The sequence below is a fragment of the Scardinius erythrophthalmus genome (genome assembly GCF_964197995.2).
Source record: "Scardinius erythrophthalmus genome assembly, chromosome: 1".
NCBI lineage: Eukaryota > Metazoa > Chordata > Actinopteri > Cypriniformes > Leuciscidae > Scardinius > Scardinius erythrophthalmus.
Window position 1 is genome coordinate 70,681,249 of NC_138221.1, and position 15,381 is coordinate 70,696,629.

The window sequence follows — 15,381 nt, forward strand, 5'->3', positions numbered from 1 at the left end:
ATACCTCTCACTCTTACATTTCTTCCTTTTCCTTTTTTTTTTCTTTTCCCCTTTTATCGTTTTTGTAATTGAGCTGTGTAAACAATTCGTAAATGTGCATTTCCTGTGTTGTGTGCATTACTAACTCAGCAGATGTTTATTTGGAGATAATTTAAGACTTTCCAAGTGCAACTGGGAATTTAAAAAATAACAGAGTTTAGTTTGTTGTGTTTGGAAAAATGGTGCACAAATGATTGTGATTTTTGTAAAACCAATAAAAAGAGCTGCAATTGGTTTTTCCTGAAATAATAAAGTTTTGGTTGGCTGTATGAACTAATTTGAAAACATTTGAGAATTTTGTGCACAGTGTTTTGAAATTTGCATGAAATGAAGCAAATTTTACAACATGTTCACTGTGTTAACTGTTTTGAGAACAGTGACCTGAGTTTGGAGAAACGTGTCAAATCGATTGAGAAATACTAACAGCTTACAACTTTGAGTACATCATGCATCTTCCTTCAGACAGTCCAAAGTTGATGACGTGCAATGCAGGAGCTCTTTTAAGTGATGTGATGTGAAGGCCAAGTATGGTAACCCATTTGTCCTCTACCCATCCAAGTTTACACATATTCGACCAATAGAACTGACGTGATTTTGCTTCAGACACCAGGTTCCCCGGAGGTGTCCCCATAACATCAACATCTGACGCTCAATCTCGTTCCCTTCTCAGGGATCTGGGGTAACATATGTAACCTGAAGATGTCCTCAGTTAGCTTTCTAAAGCTAAGAAAGACCATTTTTGAGCAGTAAAATTTCCCTGGATCATGGATCTTAAATGCATTTGGAAATTCAATGTATGCGCTCTTTTAAGTGACGTGATGTATAGGCCAAGTATGGTAACCCATACTCAGTATTTGGTGGAAGAGAGCACCATTCGTTCACTCCCCCCTACCTACATTTTCCTGCCGGTATTGAACCAGAAACCTTCGACCAATAGAACTGACGTGATTTCGCACATGCTTCAGACACCAGGTTCCCCGGAGGTGTCCCCATAACATCAACATCTGACGCAGCATCTCGTTCCCTTCTCAGGGATCTGGGGTAACATATGTAACCTGAAGATGTCCTCAGTTAGCTTTCTAAAGCTAAGAAAGACCATTTTTGAGCAGTAAAATTTCCCTGGATGATGGATCTTAAATGCATTTGGAAATTCAATATATGCGCTCTTTTAAGTGACGTGATGTATAGGCCAAGTATGGTAACCCATACTCAGTATTTGGTGGAAGAGAGCACCATTCGTTCACTCCCCCCTACCTACATTTTCCTGCCTGTATTGAACCGGAAACCTTCGACCAAAAGAACTGACGTGATTTCGCACATGCTTCAGACACCAGTTTCCCCGGAGGTGTCCTCATAACATCAACATCTGACGCTCAATCTCGTTCCCTTCTCAGGGATCTGGGGTAACATATGTAACCCTAAGATTGCCTCAGTTAGCTTTCTAAAGCTATGAAAGACAATTTTTGAGCAGTAAAATTTCTCTGGATCATGGATCTTAAACGCATTTGGAAACTATATGTCACTGTCACTACAAAGAAAACCTCATGACAACTTCAAGTCATCATATGTGAGCATGAAACAACAGAACAAATTTAGGCCCGCTCTCGTAACGAGGCTAACATCGGCTGTAAGGTGTCAGCCATGTCTTCAAAATCCTTCTCACAAGCCTCAGCATTCGGGATGTCTGACAGAGGGATGTGGTAATGGAGGGTACGGCTCTCAGAGACATCAAAGCAAACAGAAAGTGTTGCAAGGGCTCTTCATTTGGCAAAGGCCTCTGAAGATAGATGTTTAGATATAACTCATTAGCATAGTGCTGAGAAGAGATGGCAGACACATAAACACTTCAGCTGCACTAAAACGCATTTCTGTCACTTCAAATTAAATAAACAGATGCAAGCTATTTCATTTGCAGTATAGTTTAAACTGCTTTTTGAATGATGCTACGATGAAACACTTTGCACCAAAATGCGCGGCTTATTCATTCATTCATTGGATTAAAAGGCCTTATTTCATGGAAAACAAATTTTCTTGCCTTTTTTAAAATAAAATAAAGTTATATGTAGATAATAAAGGTTGGGTCAGTACAAAATACAGTAAAGACAGAAATATTGTGAAATATTATTCCAATTTCAATTTCAATTTCAATGTTAAATTACACAAATATATTTTACGTATTTAATCTCACTTTATTAGCCAATGTCTTCTTTGCTGTTGACCTGATAATCCAACTTCATGAATAAGCTGTTTTTATTTATTTATTGTGGAATTAAGTTTTGAACTTTCTTGTCCTACGTCCTGTTCTTCTGTGGTTTAGAATCACAACATAGCTGAAAGGTTTGTTTGAGTGGTGCCCTCTACTGTACAGGAGTGAATCTGCAGTTCCTTCAGCTTGAGGATTATTCAGTTCACTTTAGGTGTGAAAGTGCCTTTACATTTGCCAAAAATGTAATGTAATGTAATGTAAAAATAACGACCTTTACGTTATTAAAAACAAACAAGCAAGCCCAGCCCAGGTGAGAAAAAGTAACGTAAAAGTAACATAATGCAATAATTACTAATTACTTTAAAGCAATTACTTACTTTCAGCAATATTGTCATAGATTACTTTTAGAAGTTAGTTAGTTAATGTTAAAGTTTATTTCGGTCAACTTCAAAATAAAAATAAAAAAGAAAGAAAAACAATTTACAAGCAAAGTAGACACAGTCTGGAAATGTATTATTTATTATTTTAAACATTATTTTGGCTATTTTAAATTCCACTAAGTCATCAAATTTTGGTAGTCATTAAAGTAATAAATGTTATGGTATGGTATGGAATTTATAAATAACTTGTTTGTTGGGTGATAATAATCTGTTTTATTTATAATTCGTATTGCACGGTTTTGCAGAATAACAATTGGTTTTATTATTGTTTTGTATGTATTTCCCCAGATCTCTATGCAATAAGTCATGTATGGCACTATTAGAGACTGGTACAGTACACTTAGGGCCCTTGAATCAATAATATGTTTTGTTTTAGACAGGATAGCCAGAGTTTTAGAAAGGTTTGACTTTATATAGGTTATGTGGGATTTCCAACTGATCTTGTGGTCAATGATGACACCTAAGAATTTAATTTCATTTACCATTTCTAGTTCAAACTTATCAATTCTAATCTGGACGTTTGTATTTATTTGTTTATTACTAAATAAAATAAATTTAGTTTTATTTATATTTAATGACAGTTTATTAACATCAAACCATTTTTTTTATGTTTTCATTTCTGCTTCCACCTGTGTCCAGAAGCTGTCCCAAATTTTGATTGGAACAAAATAAAGTTGTATCATCTGCAAATAAAACACAATTTAATTGAGTAGACACGTTACAAATGTCATTGATATATAATAAAAATAGCTTTGGTCCAAGGACTGATCCTTGTGGAACCCCACAAGTAGCCCTCTGTAGTTTAGATCTGCCATTGGTGAATTGCACAAACTGAAATCTACTAATGTATCGAATGCTTTTTTCAAGTCTATAAAAAATCCAACTGAGTAATTTTTATTTTCTATTGCAGAGGTCAGTTTTTCAACCAGCTCTATTACAGCCATTTCTGTGGATCGATTTGCTTGGAAGCCATATTGATGATCGTTTAATAGTTTATATTTTTTAATGACACTGTTTAGTCTTATTTCAAATAGTTTTTCTAGTATTTTTGAAAATAGTGGAAGGAGGGAAATTGGTCTATAATTTGAGAGTAAAAAGTAACTTTCCCCAACACTGATCCTTCAGAAATATTTATTTAATATGCTGCATTGTTGCTTAAGAAACATTTCTGAATATTATCAATGGTGAAACTGCTTCATATTATTGTAGAAACCTTAATAATAAAAAAATGCAGGATTCTTAAATGTCTTTACTGTTAGTTTTGGTCAATTTAATGCTAATTGAAAGTATGACTTATTTTAAAAATAAATATTTTTAAATTTCTATTTAGATATTTAGATATTTCTATCATGTTGATATGTTGTTGCTAGTGTCCACGGCCAGGTCTGTGATATTCTCATCTCTAGACAAGAGTTTGGTCAAGTCAAGTCAGCTTCATTTATATAGCGCTTTTACCAATATAGTCTAACTAGATTACTATATTTAAACATAGTTTTTATTGATTCACTTCTGTTGCAAAGATCATTAGTTATTAACTTAGGGGCCACTTATTTTTTCTTTTTCTATCTCCAGTACAAACATGCAGGCCGAGATAAGTGGTAAATTTGCCTTCACGAACCCTAACTAGGTTCAATACTACTAAAGCTGATAATGGTGAACTCAACAAGCACTAAAACGACAAGCAAATAACAGTTGGAGTGAGTCACTCTCAGGCACATAAACGAGGGCATGATGTGTCTGACATTTGGGCACATGTGCTCTTATCTGAGGTCTAATCCTTCTTTCAACAGTTCTTCGAAAGGCCAACTAAAACACGAGAGATAGCGAGGGAAACCTTCCAGACCTTGGAAACAGCAACCGTTACCCTGTCAGCACACTAAAGGACTGCTGGCGCTCTGCTACTGCTCACTCTGTGATGAAAACATCCACTTCTGTTTCCATTGCTCTCGCTTTACTGTTTACGTTCCCCGAGCCAGCGTCTCGCTCGAGCTCATCCTTCACCCACAGCGACTCTCGCTTCAGTTCTAGACATGGCAAGACTCTCCAGATAAAGTGGCACCTGACTTCAAAGACTGGAGGACAACGTCTGCATTAGCCAGCTGATATATTCTGTGCCAGCGCTGAAGAGGGCAGACTCACGCTATTCACATGACAGACCTGTTAGCGCTGACCCTTGAAGAAGAGAAACCCAGACAAAACAGAGCCAAATTTGGACAGAGAATGAAGGAAGACAAGTTGTGTGCTCCAAAACGGCCTCTTCTTTCCTTTGTATCTCTGATTGAAACGGTGTATTCAATAAGAAAAGTAAGCAGGGGTTGATTTGGACCATATGGAATTAATTAGATGGTGAAAAGTTTATATTATGTGTCTTTACTAGAATTTAAATGAATTACCAAACACTGTTGTCGTGCAAATGAACGGCCAGAACACATTAAAAGCCCTAAGTTAATAACTAATGATCTTTACAACGGAAGTGAATCGATCAAAACTAACTTTAGCTGGACAATAACTTTATTCTAGAGCTGCTGTAAAGCCACAACAATCTCTGTTACTGTAATTTCCTATTATCACTGTAAAGCTGCTTTGAAACAATCTATATTCGTAAAAACCCTATATAAATTAAGGTGACTTGATTTGAATTATGCACTTGTTGTCCTTTAGGAAAATTAACCATGGTATTTACTACAAATAAAACCAAAAGGGGTTTGGAGGGAACGGATGAAAAATAAGAGGGTTTGGTGATGGCAGGGAAAAAGGAAAGTTGCTTGAGGTGAAGGTATTTTATTGAACAGATAAATTGCCATATGTAGCTCTCTAACAGAGTTTATTTAAAGCATCATCAATTGTAAATGCTCATATTCATATATAAGCACAACCAAAACAATGTTCTTCCGCAAAATACATGCAGTTCTGTTTTTTAACAGCTAGAGGGCCAAAAGTTACATAGTGGACCTTTAACAAACTTCATTAGGTCATTAGATGTTGGTTAGTGTTTTGAAGCGAGATAATGTAACTAACACATTTGAAGAGCTATATTGTAATGTTTTGTCAAACTATAAAAAGCATTTTTGAAATGTATTGTTTCATTTCTTCCATAACTTCCAATTTTGTTTAAACAGAATATATTAAATACAGAAATCTCAAAATCAAAATAGTGTAATTCAGAGAAGAAAATGCATTACTTTTAACAAATGATTTAAGACAGCAATAATGCTATATTTGTTATTTATCATGTATTTGTTTTATGGTTAATTTAAAATAGTTAAGAGAAGAGGCGAAAATCTAGTTGCAACAGTTTATTAAACAAACTAAGATAATCCAAACAGGAAAGATGATGACAATAATCCAAACAGGAAAGATGATGACAATAATCTAAACAGGGAACAGAAACGCAACTGCATTTTCAAACACATGTGAAGACAACGACCGAACAAAGACAACTGAAACACAGGGGTATTTATACACAGGATAACAAGGAACAGGTGAGAGTAATCAATCGTTATGGAAACCAGCAGGGGTAACTATGGAAATTAAGCAAAACAAGAATTAAACACAGGAAGTGAAAACCAGAACCAGCAAGACAACAGAATATCTAAAATAGGAGTCACAAAACAGGGGGAACTGTGACATTAACTTAGACTAGATAATACATAATTGACTTTTTATTTAATGATTTTGATGACAGGCTACTGATGTAAAATTGATTTGTTTACTGTTGTTAATTCAACTTCAACCTGTAAGGCAATGGGTTTTCTTCACACAATTTTCTAGTAAAGTCATCTAATTCGGGTTGAGAGCAGCATCCACATTTTCTTCAGACAGACATATTACTGTTAAAATAACGATGCTAAAGATAGCTAAAATTGACTCCACATCAGCTAGTAAAAGAGGAAAGTGGAAGAGAGTGAGAGAGAAAATTGGACGAAATCAAATAATCTCTACATAGAAGAGCCCATAAAAAATTATCATTGGCATTTTTTATATCCAGGGAGTACTGAGGCGAAACAAGGGATTCTCATCATATTCCTAATGATCTGTAACAGGATCCGGCACACTGCACACTAGGTAGAGCTCACTGTAGGTGGAGTGAGGGTGTCTGTTTGTCATCCCTGCTGAAACAAACTGCTTAATCCAGACTAAACTACTTTGGTGGTCTTAGCTGGCCCAGACCTGCATGATCAGGTCAAAGTGTCTGTATCATTTCTGGTCCCAAATGTGTATAAATGTCACTGGTAGTCACTGTATGAAGAGTTTCTGATATAATATGTCACAGTTTACTTTATTTTGCTCTCCTCACTTACATAAATGAACTATCAAAAATGATATCTGGTGTCTGAATAACTTTTGGTTTGACTGTAAGAATCATAACCTTTTTTCCTCGAGAAGATGTTCGTGAATCCGGCCCCTGGTTCAGTTCAGGATACCTCATCATCTCATCATCAGTTTCATGAGTAATCCGCTCAGGAAAACACAGGTGACCACAGGTCTGGAGTCTCTCATCACGAGCCTCAAAGCTCTTGGTCAGATATCAGAAGCCTTTTCATTGTTACACACCATTACACACATGTCCCCAACGCTTCCAAGAACATGCACTCTCTGGCCCGGCCCTCGTGTTCGCTTCCCACTCCACTGCACACACACACCGTCAGCGAAGCCATCTGTGTGTGAGATCTGCGACAGCCAGCCTGTCTCATGCTGTCCTCACTTCTCCAATGAAGAAGTGGATGCAGAACGAGAGGTGGAGGTTAGAGCCGTCTGGAGCAACACATGCTGACCGACCGCGATGAAGAGTCAACTAGAGATTACTAAAAACTCCGGCCAGTTGATAATACCTAGAATATCAAAATCGACTGCAGGCGGTAGATCCTTCTCCTATTTAGCACCTAAACTCTGAAACAGTCTTCCTAACATTGTCCGGGAAGCAGACACACTCTGTCAGTTCAAAGCTAGACTAAAAACACATCTCTTTGACCAAGCATACACACATAACACATTATAAGCAAGAATTTACAGTCCCTCCAGCATAAGAATAAATGAAAATTCAACAAATCACTGCATTATTTTGGCTGCTTGTTATTTTCCCCACAAAAAAAAAAAAAAAAAAAAAACATTAATCTGAGGGGGACCGCAATATTACAGAATCAAAATCCATAATTCCAATGCCAAACAAATGGGGGTTTTTTTGGGGTTTTTTAAGCTGCAGAAAATTCCCTCATTTTCGAATGCAAAAATCTGAAAAAGAAAGAAAAATCCTGATAAAATGAATAAAATGACTAAAAGTGTATGCTCAGCATGCTTGCGATCCGTTGAACCGCCATTCACACTTGCATTCTCGTGTAGAGCACGTCTGTGGTCCAACACAGCAGAAATATATACACACACATCCTCGAAGACTTGACCATCTTCCATGGCTAATGTCCAGCTGACAGGAAGATACACAAATATGATACATGATATACCTTTGCCATCTGTGAGCATCTGAGTCTGCCAACTCATCCTGTGTGTGTGTGTGTTTCTGCTCAATGATTCCCAAGAGCCATGATGAAAACATACACTTTGACTGTAAGTACCGATGCTGTCAATTAACATACAAACATGGATGGATAATTATGTCATACAGACATAATGGTTCAGTATCCCCATCCCCATATATACATATACACATATATCAAAAGTTTTGGATCGGGAAGATTTTTAATGTTTTTAAAAGTGTCTTCTGCTCACCAAGGCTGCATTTATTTCATTAAAAATACAAAAAACAGTAATATCGTTAAATATTATCACAATTTAAAACAGCTGTTTTCTATGTGAATATATTTTAAAGTGTAATTTATTCCTGTGATCAAAGCAGAATGTTCAGCATCATTACTCCAGTCTTCAGTGTCACATGATCCTTCAGAAATCCCTCTAATATGAGGATTTGATGATCAAGAAACATTTATGATTATTATCAGTGTTGAAAACAGTTGTGTAGAATGTTTTTTTTTTTGATGAATAGAAAGTTCAAAAGAACAGCATTTATCTGAAACAGAATCTTTTGTAACATTATAAATGTCTCTACTGTAACTTTTGATCAACTAAATTCATCCTTGATGAATAAAAGTATTAATTTATTTAATTTCTTTCCCCCAAAAAATAAAATAAAACATCTTTCTGACCCCAAACTTTTGAACGGTAGTGTTTAATGTGACAAAAGCTTTAGATTTCAGATAAATGCTGTTCTTTTAAACTTTATATTCATCAAAGAATCCTGAAATAAAAATGTAAATAACTGTTTTCAACATTGATAATAATGAGAATTGTTTCGTGATCATCAAATCAAATGTTATTGCTGCACCACGGCTCTGACAGACTCTAACCCCTGTAATATTTATAAATAGTGTTTGTGGACAGCAGAATTGTCAGTGTAGCATTAGCGAGCGATACTAGCTTCACTCTAAGCCGTTTTGTTGGCACTGATAAGCCCCTCTCATTGGTCCAAATGTCCATTTCACTGCACATCAACTGTATATTAAACATCAAATATGTTTTGACAGGCTGTCACATTACACAGCACTTCACTTTCAGTGTGCGGAGAGAAAGTCCCGGAGTCGTCACGCCTGGTTAGGACACGGTCTGACAGTCCAGAGAATTAAGACTGCTTACCTGGCATCTTTTACCTGGCATCTACATTAAAAATGGCTTTGCCTATCCATTTTTCAAGCAGTTTATTATATAAGCTACACACTTTCTGCACTTGTCTTCCTGTATGTAAAAACACATTTAATTGCTAATATAGTTCAAAAATAGTCTAAAAGAATATTTTTTTGTACTGGATTGTATACGCAATAGCTTTTTTTTCTTTCTTGGTTATGTGTGCTGGAAAGGACGGGAATTCCTTAAAAATCTCTCTCTCTCTCTCTCTCTCTCTCTCTCTCTCTCTCTCTATATATATATATATATATATATATATATATATATATATATATATATAATATTTACATTAATTAGGGCTGGGAAACGATTAATCCCTATAATTATGTCCCAAATGACACTTTGCAGTTGTATGTGTACTCAAGCACAGTGTTGGGAGTAAAGCATTACAAGTAATGCGAGTTATGTAATCTGATTACTTTTTTTAAGTAACTAGTAAAGTAAAAATTTTAAAAAGTTACTTTTTTAAATGAACATTGCAAGTAACTTTGTTTTCTCGTTCATGGACTTTTAACTTATATAAATCATGTAAGTGCAGAGGCGGTGTGTGTGTGTGTGTGTGTGTGTGTGTGTGTGTGTGTGTGTGTGTGTGTGTGTGTGTGTGTGTGTGTGTGTGTGTGTGTGTGTGTGTGAACGCAAACTCGTAATATTATACACTGCAATAATTAAATGTTAAAAATAAATTATTATACAAAGTACACACATTATGTTAACAAAACTTTTATTTTGGATGCGATTAATCGTTTCCCAGCCCTAATATATATATATATATATATATATATATATATATATATATATATATATATATATATATATATATATATATAATTATGTCCCAAATGACACTTTGCAGTTATATGTGTACTCATGCACAGTTTTGGGGGTAAAGTATTACATACTTTTTTCAAGTAACTGGTCAAATTGCAAGTTACTTTGTTTTCTCATTCATGGACTTTTAACTGATATAAATCATGAGTAAGTGCAGAGGCGTGTGTGTGTGTGTGTGTGTGTGTGTGTGTGTGTGTGTGTGTGTGTGTGTGTGTGTGTGTGAACGCAAACTCGTAATATTATACACTGCAATAATTAAATGTTAAAAATAAATTATTATACAAAGTACACACATTATGTTAACAAAACTTTTATTTTGGATGCGATTAATCGTTTCCCAGCCCTAATATATATATATATATATATATATATATATATATATATATATATATATATAATTATGTCCCAAATGACACTTTGCAGTTATATGTGTACTCATGCACAGTTTTGGGGGTAAAGTATTACATACTTTTTTCAAGTAACTGGTCAAATTGCAAGTTACTTTGTTTTCTCATTCATGGACTTTTAACTGATATAAATCATGAGTAAGTGCAGAGGCGGTGTGTGTGTGTGTGTGTGTGTGTGTGTGTGTGTGTGTGTGTGTGTGTGTGTGTGTGTGTGTGTGTGTGTGTGTGTGTGTGTGTGTGTGAACGCAAACTCGTAATATTATACACTGCAATAATTAAATGTTAAAAATAAATTATTATACAAAGTACACACATTATGTTAACAAAACTTTTATTTTGGATGCGATTAATCGTTTCCCAGCCCTAATATATATATATATATATATATATATATATATATATATATATATATATATATATATATATATATATATATATATATATATAATTATGTCCCAAATGACATGGACTTTTAACTGATATAAATCATGAGTAAGTGCAGAGGCGGTGTGTGTGTGTGTGTGTGTGTGTGTGTGTGTGTGTGTGTGTGTGTGTGTGTGTGTGTGTGTGTGTGTGTGTGTGTGTGTGTGTGTGTGTGTGTGTGTGTGTGTGTGTGTGTGAACATGATGGTTACTGTAGCACTAGACTAAATGTGAGCATGTGAGCAATGTGCGTCAGTATTCCTCAAAATTAATCAAGAGTGAAATGCGAACTCGTAATATTATACACGGCAATAATTAAATATGTTAAATTACACAAATATAGCCTACTTTTCCCCGGTTTTACACACAAGGCTTAAAGTAGTCCCAGACTAAAACACATGTTTGAGCTGTTTAAACTAAAGGCACATGATAAAATAAGTCAGTGCCATTGTTTAGTCTCAAGATGCACATCAGTAATGTCTTCTTAGACACGTTTATAAAAGCTACTTAAAGGGATAGTTCAGCCAAAAATTAAAATTAGCCAATGATTTATTCACCCTCAAGTCATCCTAGGTGTATAAGACTTTCTTCTTTCAGACGAACACAATCAGAGATATATTAAAAAATGTCCTGGCTCTTCCAATCTTTATAATGGGAGTCAGTGGGTATATTTTTTTAGGTTAACCCTTTAGCGTTCCTGTAAAATTTGCCCTAAAACGCCTCAAAAAAGGCCTACTCAAAATAATTTGCATGCTGTTCTTGAACCATTTGGAGTATATGCGTGGTTTTGGTCTCTTTTGAAAGGGGACACTTTGAGGTTTGGCACTCAGGTCTGGGCTTTGTGAAGGCACAACAGAAAACAGAGAAACAACATGCAAACACAAAGTTGGAAGCACAGGATTGGCCAGAAACATTTACACAGCTGCATAGTGTTCATCAAACCCCTTTCTGATTTGGGGTCTGCCAGTTATCAAAAGCCAACAGATTTAACCAGATTTGTCCAAGAACATTACAGAAGCACCAGAGCTCTGGCAAGACCTGCACTTTCCACATTATCCAAACCATGTGTTCCTCTAATCACACACCGATGACATAAACTGAACAACCTAATAAACCCTGGTAAAGCTCAATACTTGAGGAACACAATCAGCGGAGAACAGATTCAGTGACACTGAACCACATCCTCTCACACACAAACACACACACACACACACACTCACAGGTAGTCCTATCATTATGAGGACATTTCATAAATATAATGATTTTTATACCGTACTATGTTTTTATATTCAGGATTTATTTCCCCTAACCAGAAAACATCATTGTGACCAAAGAAAAAACACAAACATGTGACCAAAGAAAAAACACATCCCAACAAGGTAAAAAATGACTGGTATTGCCATACTTCTGGGACAGTTGGTCACACACACACACACACACACACACACACACACACACACGGTACCTTGGCACTGGAAGCCTTGTTTTCCAAATCCCCTGTAGAGTTGCATTCGATAAGAGAAAGACAGAAAAAAAAGTGTTAGTCACAAAGCTGCAAAATACTATAACTTGATAACTTTCAGTTTTAAAACAACATTAAATTTGTTTTATTATCCTCTTTATCACAAGTGGGATTTCTGAGGTGAAATGTGCAAGATACACACTTTAACCTTAATGATGCTGAAAGGTTGAATAGCATTAAAGCAGGATTTAGATATTAAATGCCTGAAACATCTGTTCGGCAAATCCAGTTTGATGATGATGATGATGATGATGATGATGATGATGTCATGCATTAATGGCTCATTATCATCATCTGCAACCATTATCTGTCTTTAGTCGAATTGAAACGTTACATTTATTTTAATTATTACTATTATTGCGAATGCATGATCATAATAATAACACACACAAAGCCTGCTGGAATACCTAAAACTATAAATTATGGAATTGTACAAAACAAAAACAATATAAAATGGCTTCATGCAGAGGAACTACAAAATATCTCCTTTTACTTTAAACATTAATATCATTTTAAGCAGTTTTTTCTCATGCAAACAAACCAACAAGTAAATATAACTTACAAACAAATGAATTTAAACGCTAAATAACGCAAAGTAAATATCACACAACCATTTTTTTTCAAGCCCAAACAAGACATGCAAACACACTGTCATGCACATTTTTTTTATTTATGCACCTCAATTTTCTATGAAAGGAAACATAGTTTTTAAGGTTAAAATGAAATGCATGCCGAAATAAAAAAGTGATAAATTCTAGACAGCTGTCAACTCATTTAAAAGTGCATTAGTGAAAGTTTGCAGTGTAAAGCTCTCGTGTGTGTGTGGAGAGAGTGTGTTACCAGATGAAGTCGGTGCAGTGGCTGCAGAATGTGGGTTGCTTGAAGAAGCGCGCGGTGAATTTGTGGTTTTTAACTTCGTGCACGTTCTTCTGTCGCAAGGCTCCTTTGCGCGCGAATCGATTGACGATAGTGGAGTCATTGATCTGTATCAGATGATCAGCCATCGCTATTCCTCAGGTGTGTGTGTGTGCGTGCGTGTGTGTGTGTCCTCTACTGTACGCGTCTCTCCTGTTACCCGCGCGCGCCCCTCTCTCTCTCTCTCTCTCTCTCTCTCTCTCTCTCTCGCTCTCTCACTGACGCTGACGTCAACGCTCCGTCTATTCCTGACGCGACGCGAGGGTGTGCAGCGTCATCACGCGGAGGAAAACAGGAACAGCACACTACACTGAAAAAAAATATATATGATCAATAAGTTATGACAACATATGTTTTTACAATGCTTGAAAATAAGTTAAGCAACACATAAGTTGAAATGACTTAAACATCCAAGTTGATTGTACATAAAAAATTTAACCTGTTAACCTTTGCCAGTGCGTGGCAAAGGTTAACCTTTGCTGTTAACACCAGCAAAGTTGTGGCAGCAACTTTTTTTTTTTTTTTCAGCAACCCGGTGTGTGATTGTATTTGAGAATGGAATAAATATAGCCATGTTTGGTCATACATTTTATTGGTCATTAGAACTGAATGGTACAAATTTGCAAATTAATCACGTTGACTCAATTCTCGAACGAGACTTTTTTTCTCTCTCAAAACAATAAGTTAATGTTTCTGAAAAATTTGCTTCTTGTTCACATCAGATTTCAAAATCTGTCTGACATGATACTGTATGAACATGAAATGTTTGTGATGTTTGCTAAACTGCCGTTGTAAAGAAATAGGAATCATCTTACAAATCAACCAACCAATCAAGTTTGTAAACTATATAATAATAACCAGCATTTTTGAACATGGAGGAACTGAACCACAGCAGGATTGTATAAATACATGTGTATGTTTACAGTAAATTGTTTTCTAGAAATAAATTATTGTCATGGAAGAGCAATAGGAAGATATGTAACTAAGAAGATATGATCTGTAGGCTATGTGTTAGAGCAAACAGGTGTAAAAATGAACAAGCAACTGAGAGTTTTCAGTTTACATGAAACACATTGCTGCAAAAATAAATGTACTGTAAAAAATAGGAATGTTAATTTTTTTGTTGTGTGCTACAGTGTTGACTTTTCCCAGTCAATATTACCTACTCTCTGAATCTGTATTTACACAAACCTGACATTCTTGTACAGTATAAAAAGGATTTAGTCAACAATAATAAATAAATAACATACCATTTTAATATAACAAGTATTTCCATGGTAAAAAGCATCTACACGTTTAGACCAGTGTGGCTCACGATGAAAAAAAACACTTATTATGTAGGTGGCATTGGCCAGTTTACTGACACGATAACTAGTTTTGGAGCATGAATGAAATGTTTTGTGTTTTAGAGTTGTGAGACTCTTGAGCTTACAGTTTAGAGAATGCTAACACTGTTTAGAAAAACGTGCCAAAGCGATTGAGAAAAACTGTAATACATAAAATACACTTTGTTTTCAAATACATACTGTTTATTTGTATAAAACCATCAATATGTTGCAACTAATATATTTTTTTGAATTACAAACTAAATATTGGGGAGTCTAGAATTGAATGTAAATATACATAATTGACAAGTGACCATACAACAAGCGTATTTAACCCAACAGCCGGTTATTACTGTAAATTACCCAACGATTTTAAAAATGACCCAACATTTCTGGAGAAAAAACAACAGCTATGTTTTTTACTGCGTTGATAGATAGATAGATAGATAGATAGATAGATAGATAGATAGATAGATAGATAGATAGATAGATAGATAGATAGATAGATAGATAGATAGATAGATAGATAGATAGATATAGATTTCTAAATTTCTAAAATTTCTGTTAAAAAACGGAAAAATACT

General features: G+C 35.3%; 1 protein-coding gene across 3 annotated transcripts in view; it reads right to left on the bottom strand.

Moving 5' to 3' along the window:
• prkcab (protein kinase C, alpha, b) overlaps nt 1–13,671 on the bottom strand; it is a 197,520-nt gene extending 183,849 nt beyond the window's left edge. For 2 of the 3 annotated variants that reach the window (XR_014030079.1, XM_081363977.1), the window contains exons 1-2: nt 13,398–13,671; nt 12,501–12,532 (exon numbers count right to left, since the gene is read on the bottom strand). Coding sequence is in view for 2 of the 3 variants with exons in the window: in XM_081363977.1 (XP_081220103.1) it covers nt 12,501–12,532; nt 13,398–13,561 (196 nt within the window). In the remaining variant the exon portion in view is untranslated. The remainder of the gene's footprint in view (nt 1–12,500; nt 12,533–13,397) is intronic. The other variant, XM_081363976.1, reaches the window with a different exon arrangement.
• Between the last annotated feature and the right edge of the window lie 1,710 nt (nt 13,672–15,381).